The following is an 18,025-nucleotide window of genomic DNA, read 5'->3' on the forward strand; positions in this document are numbered from 1 at the left end:
TTTACAAAACTATAGGATATGAGAGAACCATGGTACTAACTTTTAGGAAAACAGCTGAGATATAGGAACTATCCCTTGCTGGCCTCAAGAGAAAAAGATATGTCTGAATTTAAAAATAAAGGATACTAAGATAATATCAATAAAGATTTTCATGACCTAATGGAAGATTTCATTGTTGAAAGTTTATCAATGGCACACTACTACAATTTTTAGCCAACAAATTCTAGATATACATGAATTAAACAAAAAGAGGGCTTGCACTGGTGGCTCAGATGATAAAGAATCTGCCTGCCGTGCAGGAGACCTGGGTGTGATCCCTGGGTTGAGAAGATTCCCTGGAAGAGGGCATGGCAACCCACTCCAGTATTCTTGCCTGGAGAGTTGCCATAGACAGAGGAGCCTGGCAGGCTACAGTCCATGGGGTCACAAAGAGTCAAACATGACTGCGTGACTAAGCACAGCATAGCACAGCACTAAAGCATGTCATTACTACCCATATGGTATGAAGAAAAATCACACATTTCATATTCTATAACTCAAGTTAGAATTCAACTACAATGGCTCATGCTTTTGTAGTCCTAAGCCTATGACAATATTTAGGACTTGGTGACTTACTAAGTCACTTACTTACTGACTGACTTAATAAGTTACATTATTCCTTAAAAATATGTATATGTATATGTAGCTGTGTTTAAGCATATGGTTATATATTGCTTTAACAGAGGAAAAAGATATTAATTCCTGTTCCACCTTGTTGAAGAGATTGATTTAGTTACTCCAAAGAACATTCTGGTTCCTACAATTCTGAAATAACTCAATAATGTGAAAATTTCAATTAACTCATAAAATTGAAAAAATAATTCAGATCTTTTAAATACAAATATTATTGTTCAACTAGAAAAGACTTATAATTAGGTAAACTCCATAATAATATATTAAGAGATCATTCTTTTATCATGAGTATGAGGTAATCTTATTTTAATGAAAATTCAAAACTTAATTTACCCTCAAAACTTGTTTACTGCAGAACTGAAGTAACTTGACAAACTAAAATATATTTCCAAAGATTTATAAAGCAATGATCCTTTATAAAGATACTTAAAGAGAACACAAATTTTAAAAATGCTAGCAGAACTGTCTTCATAAAGCAATACTTGGGATCATCTAGTGCTTAGTCCATGTGTAACAGTTAAAATCCAGAAATATTGACCTAATACCATCACAAATTTATTGGGAAATAAAAACATGTAATTTTACATGATGATCTAGAGACAGCAGACACCAAAACTTTAGAACACTTATGCCTGGCACTGTACATCAAGCCCAGCAATCCTCCTGGGACTTCCTAACACACATTTCCTTTAACCACTGGCGCCAAGAAGTTAAGAGGTCTGCACACAGATTCTAATCAATTCAGAAGTCAGGTAGGAAAAAAACACACAAAACTAACAGGTTTGTAGTTGGCAATACATTTTTAGCAATGGAAATCTAAACTGACGAAGGATGTGACAATTTTTTGAAACCAACATTTAAATGAAATTCAGAAAAAGAAAATGGACCAAAATAAGGCTAAAATGTACACACTATATGACAATTTGAAATGCCACAATATTATCACTTGCCCTTTAACTACAAAAAGGGGAAGAAAATAAAGAGGGATAAATTAAGTCTTAAAAATAAACTGTTTATAAAAGATATAAGCATTAGCAAGTAAAATTCTTACCTTGGGCAGGATCAGGTGGACCAAACTCCAGAGAATATCGTAAAATGAAGTTATTGTTCCACACATAGAGTTGGTTATCTCTTGGATTGTAATCCACTGCAGCAATATACTGGTACTGGTTGGGGAAGGGAACATCTACATATTCTCCTCGGTTTAATCGGGTATTGTAAATATAATCAATTGCATTCTTGCCTGTTTCACTCTCATTGTCTTGATAAACTGACCTGACCACATAAAGGACTCCACAGATCATAAAAGCATTTGAGGCAGCTCGTTTGTCATATACAGTCTCCCACGTTGCTTCAAATCGAAGAGTGTATGGATTCAGTTGGCTAATAACTATCATTCCATTGTTCTGCTCAGTGGCATAAATGACCCATAAGCCGTTTTCATCAACTGCTAGGTCAATATCAGTTTTTCCTCCCCATCTATATGGTGAAGTATCATGATAGTTAGCATAGTTAATTATGGCCTCTCCACTCTTAATTCTAGTCCTCAAGTCATATTTCACAATATTCCTTGTTCTTTCTTTGTTAAAGAAGACAGCACCATCATATACCACAAATCCAGTACCATCTACTCGATTTGGAAGTTTATAGGTTGTTGTTTGGCGACTGTTTTGGAAATCTTCTAAAGATGCATATTCTATTAAAGTATCAGTACGATAGGGAGTCCAGGGCATGAAATAAATTTTATCTGCAGCCTGAAGAGGGTCCTTGCACCAAGCACCTGCCTTTTGTTCAGCTTCATATATACATGGTGAGTCCACAATTGCTTTCAAGGTCCCAGGGCACACAAAAACTATCATTCATAGAGAAAAAACAAGAATTAAGCAAAGTTAAAAGATTATACAAGCAAGCATAAGTTTCAATGATTATAGGTCAAAAAAGAAAAATTCACCTTATTAACACTTAATTTTACCAAAATTTATACTTAAGACAAATACTACCTTTCTTCAAGTTGCCATAATCAATGCACAAGTTTATTTTCACAAATACAAACCAAAGTTTAAGATCATTCATAATCGAGCTAACAATTTATACTTTTGCTATGTGTTTTATCTTACAGTTCTTTTATGTTTCAAAACTTTGTGCTTTGTGCATAAAAGTGAACAAAGTACTTTTAGACCAAACTTTGCACCCTCCCTCCCTTAGCCCACTTATAACCCGCAAAAGCAAAACACCAAAATAAAGCAAATAAAACAAAAAGTCCAGTGTGAAGGCTTATTTAGAACTTCTACGGAAGTTAGACTGAAAACAAGAGTACTTCAGTTGAAGGAACATAAATATTCAGAAAATGCAATTAGAAGCAGAGAAAAGTAAATACAAGGAAAGCAGTGATGAAACGACCAGGAGACCCTGTAACCATGGCATGCTATGGAGAGGGTTCTGGAAGCCAGGCAAGATGACACTTTAATAATAAAATATCCAAGGGGGTCAGAAAAAGAGGTAAAGGGTGAAAAGAAACAGAGAAAGGACAGCTCCCCCTCGCCGACTTCAGAAATTTTACCCCATCACCAGATTTAGCAGTCATATAATTTCAATGTAAACAGTTGACTTCTTTATGAGGTGCATTTATGAGATCCTGCTGATTGTGTTTTAATGTCAGGAATGTTGTGGGGGAAGGGAAGGGAGGAGGTAACATCCATAAGGCACATAACAAGGAGCTGGGGTTCAAACCGTATACGTTATTTACCTTTTTGCTCCACTTCTATTTTAAGCATCGGAAGAAAAAAAAAAGTGCAAGGAAAAAAGAAAAAAGATTAAAATAAATTGACTATTAGTCTAAGACTGAATTTGTAATAGATGCTAAATATAGGAAGAATAAGAGCTGCACTACTTTGGATAAAGAGAAACACACAACAGGAAAACCTAGCAGGAGAAAGATACTAAAGTTACATAAAAGAACATGGATCAATCATTTTAGTAGATTAAGGAGGCAATACAAATATGTTGGCATGTTGTTTCACTTAGTGTACCTGAATAAATAATGAGACTCTTCACTAATGTGTGGTATACAGACTCTTGCCTTTCCAAAGTCACTCAGCATTCTTACTAAGTTTTACTTTAAATAGGTATGCTACAGACACAACTGCATGCATAGGCTGTGTTATTTCCATTTATCTTATCATGTGAACTCATTATTAAGCTGACTAAAATTAGGTAAACATAACAACAAGGATATATGTTTACAAAATGGCAATTCAATTTTGAAGCTCAGGTCAAATGTAATGAATACCGGTATTTTTACATTTTTCAAAGTTATGTATGTTAGAAGAAATATATAATTATGCAGCTCAGTATGTTTCAATTTTTTCTATTAAATTCTGCTTCTAGAAAAAACCATCTTAACTATAAAAAATTAGCCTCCTTTTCAGGAATATATAAGCCTCCCCCTTTATCCCAATAGTTATATTAAAGGGTGGGGTAAGATAATATACTTTTCCTCCCCACTATAATTAGTAACTTTACTTATTTACACATATATTTACTTAATATTATAAAATTCTCATTAAATTCTCTACATCACATTTCCTAAACTTGTAATACAAAATCTATTTTTAAAAAAAGTAAGCAAAATACATACAAGGAAAAAGCAAGCACAGTAGGCAAGGAGAAAAAGGAAGAAAGAATTATGGTTAGCTTATTATGACATTGTCTACCATCATCAATTTACACAAAAGCAAGCTAGCATGCAACAATCATACTGAGCATTCAAAGCAAATACCTTGATTTCCACAGACCCCATGAAAGGTAAATGCTTTCATAAAACAAACCTGATTAGTAGAGTTACAGGAGAAAAAATCCTCCCTTCAAGATATTTAAAGAAATAGATTATAAAGTTACGAAGTGTGCTATAGAATATCCTTGCTGGTAAACAATATTTAAATAATTATGAACTATAAAATATTATTTTAGATTGTATGTAGGCTTTGAAGTATGTTGCCTGAATTTCATAAAGTGATCAGATTAATGTCTGTGATTCCCCCTCTTCCCTTATTAAAATGCATTAGGGTGTGTCAATACTGTAACTCCAAATGGGTACTCAAAGATACTGTAGTTGCACGTTTCATTAAATGCCTTAGCTTGATTAATTTTTCTTAAATTGCAATAATTCAAGATTAAATACTGACCTCCTGAAATACCTTAGGGAAAAATGAGTTTTGTCATAGGAAACCTTCCACCCACATTAAGAGACCCTGCCCCGATCCAACTTGGTCAATTTAACCACTTTCAGGAAACATACTTGCTTTATTAATGAGTAAATCTGACTACATCCAGTAAAAATGAAATTCAGTGTTACTGACATGGAACAATTCTTTTCTTTATTAACCACTAGTCCTAAAATTACTGCTCAGTGAAGAGCAATATTATACCTGCATAGAATCAATAATGGAAGGGGCGTGGTGGGAAAATAAGGATAAAAGAAATCATTAGTGGTGAGTTTGCTCAGACTAACTCTATATACAGCTATATTCTTTTCTTTTAGGAAAGGATGATTTTACTCAAATAAATCAATTAAATGCAAAGAATGGAAATAATAAATTTAAAAATATGTTATGCATCTAAAACAGAAATTAAAACAAGTTCAATAAAGGATGTAGAAAGTATATTTTGTTTTCTATTAATTGAAAATGGCTGAGTTAGTTTTATTACTTGATACACTAAATCGACAGTGCAGTTACTATGCAAAATATTAAATTGGTAAGACTTCATTTATGATTTAACTGGTATCATTTATATAAAAAATAAAATGGATATATATTATACATAAAATTTACAATTTTAATGAAAACTGAGAAGTAACATCCAAATGTAAAAGTAAAAATAAATTAAAACCTTTGATGATTGATAAAGTGTATAAAATATGGATATTTAAAACAAAAGACCTCACATTATGATTTTTATGACAACCTAAAAGATATATAGCTCTGTCAAATTAGTCAAAATTTCATCAACCCAGAAAAATACAATAAAGTTAATGAAATTAGTATTTTTATCACAAATATATGCTGTAACTTTTCTTAAGAGGCTGTACGAATTAATTCATAACAATACATTTACTATGCTATAGAACAAACATAAACACATGACTCACTAACAACAGTGGAGGACATAGTTTTGAAGACAAGAAGTCGACTGAAACAAAACCTACATACTCTGTATCTGAAGTGACACACTATTTCATTCTAAATAATCTTGTTTATTCATTAATAACGACATATCAATAGTAAAAGTTTTTTTTACTCATCAACTAAAACATAGCTAAATTTATGGTATAATTTTAAAAACTTAATTTGAAATAAGAGGATTCAAAAACCAAAAACAAATCATGCCTATGGGACACGGAAATTTTGATTTGATTATTCTCCTTTATGCATAGGATCCTTATGACTTGTTTTAAATGCATATTCATTCAATTACTAATCAACTATAATACACGTGTCTGTCTATAAACATACAAAGTAAAACAAACTACAGCATATGTAATGGACTCTGTTGCATAAATTTACTATAAAATTTTCAGAGATCATGGAAAATTTCTGAATTTTTGTTTTTAAACTAAGAAAAAATAGTTTGGGATGGATATGTTCCTGAGGCATTTGCTCAGGATAGACAGTGGCATAAAGCCAGATGATAACAGACACATAATAAATGCTATTTGTTGGTGACAGTTTTTATCAACTAAGCAAAGGATAAAAGGAGTATGCAAACATTACAACCTACTAAAATACTATTAAAACAAGGGAAAAGTGAAAGCTAGGAGATTAAAATAAAACCAAGTATGAGAGATGATTATAACAGACAGAAGCATGAGGAAAAGAGATTGAGGAGATAACACAGACCCAAAATAAGATCAAAACTATCTAAAAAGATCATTGGCAGTGAAAGTCCTGGAATTTATAGTGTGTCACCACTGTACGGTATATAGGAAGTATAATTACTTCTATTCTTTAGCAAGGAGTAGTTTCTACAAAGCCACAGACTTATTTCTGCTTCGTGCAAATATCTAGAAAGGTAACAGCAAATTGATTACTGTCTTTTTTTTTTAAAGGACAGACACTAAAAAAAACAAATACTTCTCTTGAGAATAGCTATTTGCAAGTTTGGTGCACAATGTACAACACTTCTGGAGAACTGAAAAAGTAAAATTTTGAAAGTTAGATGTTCCAGAAGATATCCACACTTTCCTTTCTTAAAAAGCACAAGAAATAACTTAAAAGTCTGAAAATAATATTTTCTTAACACTGTTCTTGATCTACAGACTAGGTTACAGGAACTGGCTCCAGAGAGACAATTCTTGGCAGCTCTGACTGATTCCACTGTGTGGGAATGGATGCTGTATTCCTTTTCTAACTTGAGGACAGAGACCATGCTAAATTCACGCGAAAGTGACTTTACGGAACAAAATTTTGGTTAGCTCCAAAGAATACAATGTTCCTCTAGTGGCATAGGAGAATGATTATGTGAGCCACCAACACTACACACAAGAGAAATGATATAAAGATCAGTGCACTCAGTAGGCTTCCAATCCTACAAATGGTATAGAAAATACTGAAAACATAAAAAGCATCCATTTCACGGTAACACTGGAACACAGAGCAGGAATGAAAAGAAAAGATAATCTGTGTTTGGCCTTTGATCCCCCACACAAAGGCAATTTATCAAAACTGCGGGCAGAGAAGAGAGACAGCGCCTTCACGGGATGTGTAAGAATGTATCACTACCATACTGGACATACTATAGTTATCTAAAATTGGCCCTTTGTTTTCAGAAATATTGATAGTTTAAGCATAGAAATCTAGTTTTTAAGGTTCTGGAAAAAGCAATTTCACTATTAGAGTCCATCGTTTTTTTAAGGAGGGAAGTCCTCCTAAAGCAAATCAATAAAATTTCTGCTAAAGAATTCTTAACTCAAATGCCTGTGAATTAAGGTGACATGACACATATATATTTTTTTTTAATTTAAAAAGTAAAGGTGATAAGAACAATACCAAACAAAATATATTTAATCTTTTTAATCATCTAAAGTGCTTTTTCCTACTGAAAATGCAGAATACAATTCTAAGTATGAATTCTGAGGTTAGAAGGAAAACTACACAAAATTACACTATTAGCTGAAGCCTACTTATGAAGTTTCCAATTAAATTTTAAATATCCTGCTAAAGGATATTACTAAAAATGGATGTTGAGAAATTAAAAATGTGTTACATACTTGTTACATCTATTTTTTTTGGTTAAGATTTTATCACCAAATCTGGTAAAGGACTGCTCCTTTAAGAACAAGGGACAAAAAGGAAAGCACTTGCCTCAGTTAACTGCAGTGGTAGCTTTTACCAGGCATTAAAGTTACCACAACAGCAGGTAGCCATTCAAGTAGCTTACTATTAAAACTGAAGTCAGTTCCTTCTTTAGAAAACTGTGAGCCAAACCAATTTGTCAGCAACTGGTATTGGGCAAAAGTACAGATTTCTATCAGCCCTATTGAATAGCTAATTCAAGTTTGTTTTCTGGAAAAACACTAGCCTTAAAAGCCAAACACTTAAGAACACAGACAGACACTTGGCCAGCTTCACACTATGGCTTCCTTCCACACTTCATGAAGCTAATTGGAGGCCCAAGTCTGTTAGTGCTCTGCATGCATAATAGTTTTGTAGGCCATAAACATATGCTTCTTTCATATGGGTCCTCTTTCAGCATCAATGAGAAATGCTGTAGAAAGTGAAAAATATAAACTTCATACTTACTGTAAGGGACACATTCATATTGGACCTCAAGGTATTTGTATGTTCCGGGACATGGATCAGGAAATACATCTGACCCAGTAACTACTATACACTGTGTTCGATTGTTGCACCTGGAAAACAAAACAAATCAAACTTGTGTAATAACAATGTATTTGTTTATTCTTAATAAAAATATAATAGATAACTGATCCATATTGTCTTTAAGCAACTAGTACCATAACTTTTAAAAATTCTACTGATAATAGCTTACTATAAAGAGATACAAAAAGTCCTATTTTATTTATGTTGTCATACCTCTGTATCATGGGTCACAATGAATTTTTAACTGGAAATAAAAAGAAAATCACTGATAGTTTTCTGTTATTTTAGTATACATTTTAATTGAAGTTTTTGACATGTTCAACATGTACTGAAAATAAAACTTACTTGGTTTCCTACTATATTTAAGAATTAAAATTGCACCTAGAAGAATGGAACTGAACAAACGATGGAGTCATAAATTGAACAGCGTGGAAATAAATTTTGAAAACATATTAAAACAAAGAAAGAGCCAGGTTTTTAAGTTTATTCTCTAAATCAGGTTTCTGTGTTGTATTCTATTACAGATATTATACACTCTTGAATACCAGATACCAAGCCAATGGATTACACCTTCTGTGCTTTTGGCCTACCTATATGATAGAATGCATTGAAAGCATTTAGCATAGTGTCTGGTACATAGTGAATGTCTGAGCATTGCGTTACACTCACTATTTTCACAGATCAATATATTTTCAACATATGATTATACAGTCACTTTTTCTAAATTAACACTCCCTGAAATACAACATTAAAAAGAATGTCACTAATATGAGACCTGGAATGCCCTATTTATTCCTATTGGCAGTATTTTCTTATTTTGTGTTGTCAATGATTCATTGTCATTGAGACTATTAGAATTAAGTTAGAATTCTAGGCAAGATGATTACTTATTTAAGTTCTATGAATTTGTCCCAATGATCTTGTTATAAGCTATATAAAGGCAAGAACTATTTCTTTTAAATTTAACTTTCTTTTAAATTTAATTTTAATTTAATTTCTTTTAAATTTGACTTGATTACAACCCAATGGAACGTTTGCAGGGTTCTTACCATATTTTCTGTCAGTATATAAATTAGGAAGACAAAGCAAGCAGAACAACAGCATTTTAACAAAATTTACTTAATAATTTGAGTGTAAGACATTCCATAGTGCATTACTAGACTATAGAATGGCAAATAAAGAACGAAAGCCTAGTTTTTAGCACAACTAAGTCAAGTAAGGGGAAGGAGAACTGTGTCAGAGAGGAGTGGGTATGTAAGTCATGAACCTTCGAGCCACTTCAGCTCAAACCAGGTTGATTTTCCCTGCAGAGCAGCAAGACCTAAAAACTTCTATAGGATCAATTATGCAAATTTTATAGGTCAAGGTATAATAAAATGAACTTCAAGTGGATGCTTTAACTATTAAGTAAATTATAACTAAAATTGCTTATACAAATATTAAACTAATGCACAAATCCCTTTATTCAGTAATTCTCTTAAATGGTTCAATCATTTAAAGAAATTTGCCAGTGCTTCTCCATTTAGTGTAAATGAATTATTTTAACATGACTCATGGAAAATTTTGATATCCTAAAATTTTAAATCACAAATGGATTTAAGATTTCTCAATAGATCAATGTCTATTATTTCAACTGGTTCATTTTCTTCTTAATTTCATAAGAGTTCATCACTTCTTTTAAAGTTTCTTGATCTCAAGAATTCTCAACCACTAATCTAGTCCCCATCAGAAATTAAAATCGTTAATTTCCTTGCTTGTACTTATTCATACCAACAAAGATCCTCCCTTTATCTCACCCTCAGACTTCTCAAAAACAAAGAAATCTAAACTCCTGTGGGTTAGATACCCCTTTTATATACCCCATCTATATACATGTTATAGCCACTCAACAAAGCTCTGCCGTGTTTTAATATTTATAAAAACGATCTTAATATTTATTCAAAATATACTCATGATAGAAACCTGATAAAATAACAATCAATGTCACAATATGTTTGCAGGAAGTATATAAAAGATAAGTAGTATTGCTTCCATTAATTTGTTTAAAAGAAGATAAACACCATAAAATGAAAAATAATTGCTCATATTTACTTTTTCTGAATAACTCTGAATTACTCATTTGACCACAATTACAAGTTCAAATTAATGTCACAAGCAATTATAATAATTTATATCACACAATTTTTATTTCACTTAATAATCACATTGCACAAGACAGCAAAAAGTACTAATTTTAGAGCTAAGTGTTTAAGTAAAATTGAAAAGGTTAAGAAACTTAATGGAGTTCCTACAAATACAGTTATACAGACTTCTAGAATTCACAGCCTCCTAAGATGTCAAAAAGGTTTATTTTACGTATCAGAAGTGCAAGAAAATAATCTTGAGGAAAAAAAAAGGAATATGGGTACTAAAATAGTAAAGGGTCAGCAAGAAGAGGAACACAAAGGTGCAAGAATATCAGATTTGCATATCAGTATCTTGATTGATGGGAAAGAAAACCTAAAATCTTAGAGGACCAAATGATGGAAATAAAAATACAGACTATGTACATTCTTTTATGAATGAAGCAAGTAGTCTTAAGTTTCCAAATACAGAAGTGTGTAAGGGATCAAGGAAAAAGGAAATACCCTATGTGAGCTGTTAGTACTAAGAAAAATCCCAAAATTCCTTCACCATTATGCTGTTAGTAAGGCTGTAAAACTACAAACTGCTATTATTTAAGAAGACAGGGAAGAAGAAGGCAATTAGTTAGCCACAGAGGCAAAGTAAATTCCCACCAACTGCTCAGCTTCAAGTTTTCATTCTAATGAAAATAAAAAGTCACAACTAAGCCCAGAAAGGAAAGGCATTCAGCTGTTTGCATTCTCAGCCCTAAGAACATTTCCAGGCTTGAGCTTTTCTCTCTTCCTCCAGAGAAAAAGATTTATCATAAAGGTATGGCTATATGAACAATGAAAGTATCAGTATATTTAGTAATACCATGGGGACTCATTCTGTTAAAAATTTATACTTTTCTTAAATGCAAAACATAAAAATTCAGTATGAATAAGAACAAGGCAGAAGAGGATAAACTGGGTTTTTTAAATAGGTGGACTTAAATTATGACTTGAAGGAAATGGAATTACTGTTCTCATAAAGAAACACTTCAGCTTTTAAATAACTGAACTTATTTTATTAGATGTTTGTAAGGATACACAATGAGTTAGGATAGTTAAAGCACTGGTTCTCAAAATATGGTTGTTAGACAAGGAGCATCAACTGGGATCTTGTTAGAAATTCATTCTCATGCCCCACTAAAGACTAACAGCCTCAGAAACTCTGGAGTTAGTACCCAGGAATCTGCTTTAACTAGCTCCAATGATGATTCTGATTTATGGGGACCACTGGGTTAGAGGCAGGTTAAGGTACCTAAGTAAAGACTAGATTATATATGGGAACACATGCTTTTGCTCTATAAGTCTTAATAAAATACAAGTGACATAGAAAAGCCTTTAGTGATGAATATGATTTATGCAGCAAGTACATGGTACAGTTTGCAATGTTAACGTATCTTCTATTGCTAATTTTGATCATAAGAATCAAGGATCCCTTGATTCCTAACCTGAGAGGTCTCAGTAAGTACAAATTCTAAGCACATGTATATATCATATGTTGAGCCCATTTTCAACAACAGAGGGAAAGTGTAATCTTTTCCTAGCTAATGAAAATATATAATACTAAATACACCTGGAAATAAAATTTTTGGTAATCTGTAAAAATATGTTATGTTTCCTAGACACAAGATGTCATTAAAAGTAACAGAAATCAAATCAAAACCCAATGAAACCACTGCAAATTTTTCTATATTTAACCTTTGACTTATCTATTCAAACACATTTTAATAAAGTAGCTCAACTACAGGAAAACATACTATTTATTGTTTTTAGAAAGAACTCAAGGGACATAAAGGCAGTCCTTACAAAAATTTACCTTTAAGCAATTTCTTGGATATAATATATGATTTAACATCATCGAATAAGTAAATGTAAAACTATATATGTACTCAAATCTCAAATTCTAAGCATATAGTCATGTTTAATGTTCTAATGACATTCTAAAAATTTCACAAAGTTTGCATGTTTAGGTAAAAGGCTACACATTATTTCACATCACTGGTTTAAAAGCACCATTAAAAAAATCACCTATGTATTATTTCTATGCATTATTTTAGGTTACAACTTTCTATCATATTAAATATTTCTTCCTCTAATTTTCAAACCTAAAATATATAAATAATGTAACACTCATCCTTAGAATTCCATATGTAAAGTAAAATAAATCTAATAATAAATACTTGGTAACATGATCAAGTTGAGATACTAGAATATAGTTATTTCTGATACTAATATTCATAAAATTTACATTTTAATCATAAAACCCACCACACAGAAAATCCAAAATCCTGCTTTAAAGGCCAGAGAGCTGCTTTAAATGGAGCAAAAACATCTGAATTTAAAAAATTATTTAGAAAATCATTCCTGTCTTTCTACTCTAGTGGGAAAAATTATATTCAAAAATAAAGCTAAATGTACATCTCAAAAGCTGAAGAAAATAAAACAAAAAGTTTCGGAGATTAATGGTCTATTAGATTACTTTCCATGTACAATGGAGTACCAGTATACCTGCTTATTAGCAAAACTTAGAGTATGATATTTAAAGTCAGTGATATTGTCTAGGTTTGTGCAGAGTATGTAAGAGAAAAATACCTTCAGGAATATCTAGAGTATCCTTTAACCATCACAATTAGCAGATGGTAAGAAGTTCAAAGTATTATAAGTCTATTTTATTTTTTAGAGGTAGTCAATGTTCTTAGGTTTCAAAATTAAATTCTAAGATATCTACAGTATTTTTTGAAATTAAGATAAATGTTGCCAAGAAAAATGTGTAATTGATAAAAATGTCTTTTATAAATATATATTATCATTAATTTACATACTAGTATATGGAAATTATTTAGAAATTATCAGCACAGATTAACAGTGGTATTTTAAAGAAACATTATCTTTTTATTTTGTGGACAGTAGTGCTTCATCTCTAATGAAACATCAATAATGCAAATAAACTATTAATATGTTGCTTTCCTTAATCTTTTAAAACTGTAAATGAAAGAAGGAACAGTGCACACATTACTTATTATAATCTGAGAATAAAGTATATAAAAATCATCAGTATACCATATCATTTGATGCTGTTCAGAAGCAAAATTATTTGCTAATTGGGGAGATTAGTGCTTAAAAGCTGAGGCTTTAGAATAAAACAGAATTGAAGTTTTAGTTCCAGCCCTGCTGCTTACTTAACTGTGAGTCCATAAGCAATGTACTAAACCTTTCAACCTTAGCTTTCTTATCTGTAAACCATAATACCTCCTTTAGAAGTTTGTCATTAAGGTTAAATAGGATAATGTAAAGTAAACCCTTTGCACAATCCCTCAACAAATAAGAATTACCAGTAACAACAAAAATATCAGTAAGAGTAAGTACTCCTTTATATAAACTGGACATAGATTTGCAAACCTTAAAGGTGCAGAACATCTTTTGTTCTTCCAGAGCATCCCCTGTATTTCCCATATGATTTCCTGTGTATGGCTTTAAAAACAAGCTGAAGTAGTCAGCAAATTTGTTTCCTTTCCAATTCTAATTTTAAAGTGTACAATTCCCAACAAATTGCTTTTACTCTTCTTTTGATTATCTTCTGCTCATTATTACACTTTACCAAGTGCAAAGTATGGAGATGAGATTCCATGTGTAATCTATTGTGAGAGGTGTTTTAATCAATAGTCTTGTTCTGCTGATTAAGCAGGGGCTTCTGTTTTGGCAAGATAACATTAGTCTCTCCAGTCATGCTCCAAAAACCATTGGGAATCTTCCCCAGATCATTAGATATGCTACAAAAAAGCTTTGGCACATTCTCTTTTCTTCCTTAAATTACTTCTTCACTGTCCCATCACTCCTGTTTCGATGGCACTGCATTATTATTGCATCTCCCCTGAAACTTGCTCTAGAGCTATGTCTCCAGGCCATAGGATGCCATTTTCCGTTGAAGATTCTACTTGAAAATATAAATTAAGAAAATTTCATTATCTCCTGCCAGGGGCTATTACTCACCACAGTTCTAAGGAAGATTAAAAATGCAAAATCTACCGACTTGAACAAATACTCCAGCATTCAACAGAAAAGCTCAACGTATCATGACAGAAACTAAAAATTAGTGTTTGCTGAAATTTGGAGTCACCCTCTAGAATTAGACCAATTCTTTATTGAGAATGTATGTGTAGTGTAGATTGCTCCAATAATTTCAATTTCTTAGTGGCATCTGTTATTTTTTAAATTCAATTATAAAATACGAGTAATAACAAGTCTGTTTCTTTCTTGAGATACCTTCTGGAGATGAAATAAATGCTATTCACAGGGGTACTTTGGAAGAGTTTAAACCACATCCAAATGGGGAATCTGCACTTTTCTAACTGGACAGAATGCCTACAGTTGATACTATAAACCCATCCCCTAATTAACAGACTAGAAATGATATTCATTCTTGAGTCTCAATTACCAAAAAATTATCATATGTCAATAAGTAAATTTTATTATCTTCAAGCACACAAATTTTTAAAATTTACAAACATTACTAGAAAGGACAGAAAAATAAAATGAAAATAAAGAAAAAAGGTAACTGTCAGGCTATACATTTTTATTGGAGGTGATTATATGCCTGGTACATAATAACAATTCAGTAGTTGCTTTTGAATGAATAATGATGAATGGTTAATCTGATTACTGCTGCTTGTAAATAAAGTTATTAGAAAATAAATATCAAACATCTAATTCTGCTTCAATCAGCTGTACTTGATTCTCAGAGAATTCTGTCCATTTGGATAGAGTTTTGTATCACAAAAGCCAATAATACAACACTAGGGAGACAGATCTAATTTAAAGGGTGGAGGAAAAAGTACCTTTTATCTTCCAAATAACTTTTGCATGCACTAACAATTCCAAATGATCAAGGAATGCAGTACTCCAGGCACTGGGACCCTGTCTTTCTGAGTCCATATTTACTGTATATTTTCTACACACATAGCAGATAACCTTAAAACATGAATAGTTACGTTCCCAAATAAATTTTCTCAAACAAAGCAATCAAATAAAGTGAGGGGATAAAAAAAAGTTATGACCCAAAATATAAAATTACAACGATCCTCACAGATAAAAGAGGGAAACTGAGGTTTTTTTTAAAGCCTTTTTTTTAAACTGTATAATGAAATGCTCTTTTATCACCTAAACTTCCATTCTGAACAGCTAAGGAAAGTGGGTCCTGCTTTCTTTAAATATTTATTAATGATGATTTGTGAGCCGAACTAATTGCTATATAAACATAACATTAGGAAGCTAAATGATGTGTAATTAATATGATAAAAAAGAGGTCTCCTAAAGTAATGTTCCCATTTGTCACATAACTATGTTCTCATAATTTATTTAATAATTTGTGTATTGTAGAAGATTTCTATCCATCATATAGTATTTAATTCTTTAGGCATGTTAGGATGTTACACTCAAAGAATTATATATTGTGCTTTCTAAAGTGTTCTAAAATCCTTGAAATGAAACTGAATTATTGAAATGAAGTTGCTACCCTAATCTCTAGGAAAATATATTTGAATACTGATACATGCGTGGATACATAATTTGGAAAAATAATATATAATTTTATTGCATTCCTTTTCCTATATACTGGTATTTTCAAAAATTTGAAATATAGTCCTAATTTTTTAAAAATTGTGACTGTGATTTAATCTTTGCAATTGTATTTGAAAAAAAAGTATAGAAAAAGTCAATTTATTATTTAAATAACTATATGCAAAACTACAAATTATTTTTCTGGCCTATCAATTTTAAATATAAACCTATTTGACTGAAAAAATTTATCATATGTAACAAATATGTAAGAATAGAAAATGAAAAAAATAAGTATCAGGTAACCTACAGAAAATCAACAAAAGCTTGATATAAAATCCTGTGTAGGCTTTTATCCAGAAGGTTGTCATTCTAGTTTTTACTGTGTTGAAAACAGGGATAACATGAAACTGATACCTTCCATAATCATTCTGTATTAGGAATTAAAACCACAAAGTATGCATTCTTTAATATTTATAGTTAAATTTGCATCTCAGAAACTCAAAAACAACCCCTCAAAAATTCCACATTAATTACTAAAATAAGGTTTTTGAAATGGCAATGCTGATTTTCTAAAAACAACTCTCTATGTTTTAGGAACCTTTGAAATTCCTTGCAGTTTTTACTGGACCTTGGGGTCAGTTTAATGCAAATTAGGCTGGACTCAGAGCCTTATTAATCCAGTACAAAATCTCTTGTTTGTAGAAATGCATATTCAACAAAAATGCACTTGCTTTTAATAGCAAAATAAGAAATATTTATTTACAAAGCATGCCACTGAGACTGGTTCATTCACAGGGTCATCAGGTCTAACTACTTAATGAAAAGAACAAGATAATTTAAGTGAGGATAAAAACTATAAATATTTGAAGTACTTTAAAAATACTGCTTCTGAGTCCAAATTTTCAAGACCTCTGCTTTTAATAATTCAAAAAATTATGACCTGTATCAATTAAGAACAATTATTTATAAAAATGTTAACCTACTATAGTTTGTACTTGCAGAAACTATCACATTTTTTTAACAAGGGAAATGGGAAATCACTATGGGATGACCTAGTTAGATTAAATTTAGCAAGAAACTTGTTACCAGACCATATAAAAGACACAGCATAATAAGACATGACCTTGCAGAGCCTTGGAGCCAATCTATGATGTTTTTCCTTTCTATAACCCTTGCTAATTATCTGCAAAGTTACAGACCCTTTTGTCATGGGTTATTTTTCCTCAAATTGTGAGGGGATTTTTGGTTCCTAAATATTTAATTAGTCTTGTTATGAGAATTGTTGTATATTTCAAGCATTTTGATTTTCATACTCTTTTCCTTCTAATTATCCTCAGATTTAGACTGGTCATCCAAAATCTTTGCCTTCTGTAATTATTTACTTCTTAAAGATCATTCCGTGAAGAAATATTTTCACTCTTATGGCTCTTCTTTTTCACAAATGGCTTTTCTGGTCTGTTAATTGCCCGCTCAGAGGATTAGAGTTTGAAATAATGCAAAAGAACATGCAACTAAAAGGAGTTTTAGAGGGCAAAATTGAGTAAACTAGATTTTTGTTGTTCCTATTTTAAATTCCCCTTAAAGATAACACCCTTGGTTTAGATGTGATTTTGACAAACAGGAAAATTATACCATAAATATTTTTTTCTGCCTCCCAAGATGTTTCATGAGATGTCATTTATTCAGTCTAATATAAATCTCTGCATATAAAAGAAATTCGTCTCTAGTCTAATTGACAGCTAATAAATTTCTTCTTTTACAGAC

General features: G+C 31.6%; 1 protein-coding gene across 18 annotated transcripts in view; it reads right to left on the minus strand.

Annotated features, from left to right (window-relative positions):
- Window positions 1-18,025, minus strand: part of ADGRL2 (adhesion G protein-coupled receptor L2) — a 201,760-nt gene that overhangs the window by 50,868 nt on the left and 132,867 nt on the right. For all 18 annotated transcript variants that reach the window (XM_061411467.1, XM_061411470.1, XM_061411468.1 and 15 more), the window contains exons 4-5: window positions 8,472-8,581; window positions 1,724-2,524 (exon numbers count right to left, since the gene is read on the minus strand). In XM_061411467.1, the coding sequence (XP_061267451.1) occupies window positions 1,724-2,524; window positions 8,472-8,581 (911 nt within the window). The remainder of the gene's footprint in view (window positions 1-1,723; window positions 2,525-8,471; window positions 8,582-18,025) is intronic.

Source organism: Bos javanicus, chromosome 3, assembly GCF_032452875.1.
Source record: "Bos javanicus breed banteng chromosome 3, ARS-OSU_banteng_1.0, whole genome shotgun sequence".
In the NCBI taxonomy this organism is placed as follows: Eukaryota; Metazoa; Chordata; class Mammalia; order Artiodactyla; family Bovidae; genus Bos; species Bos javanicus.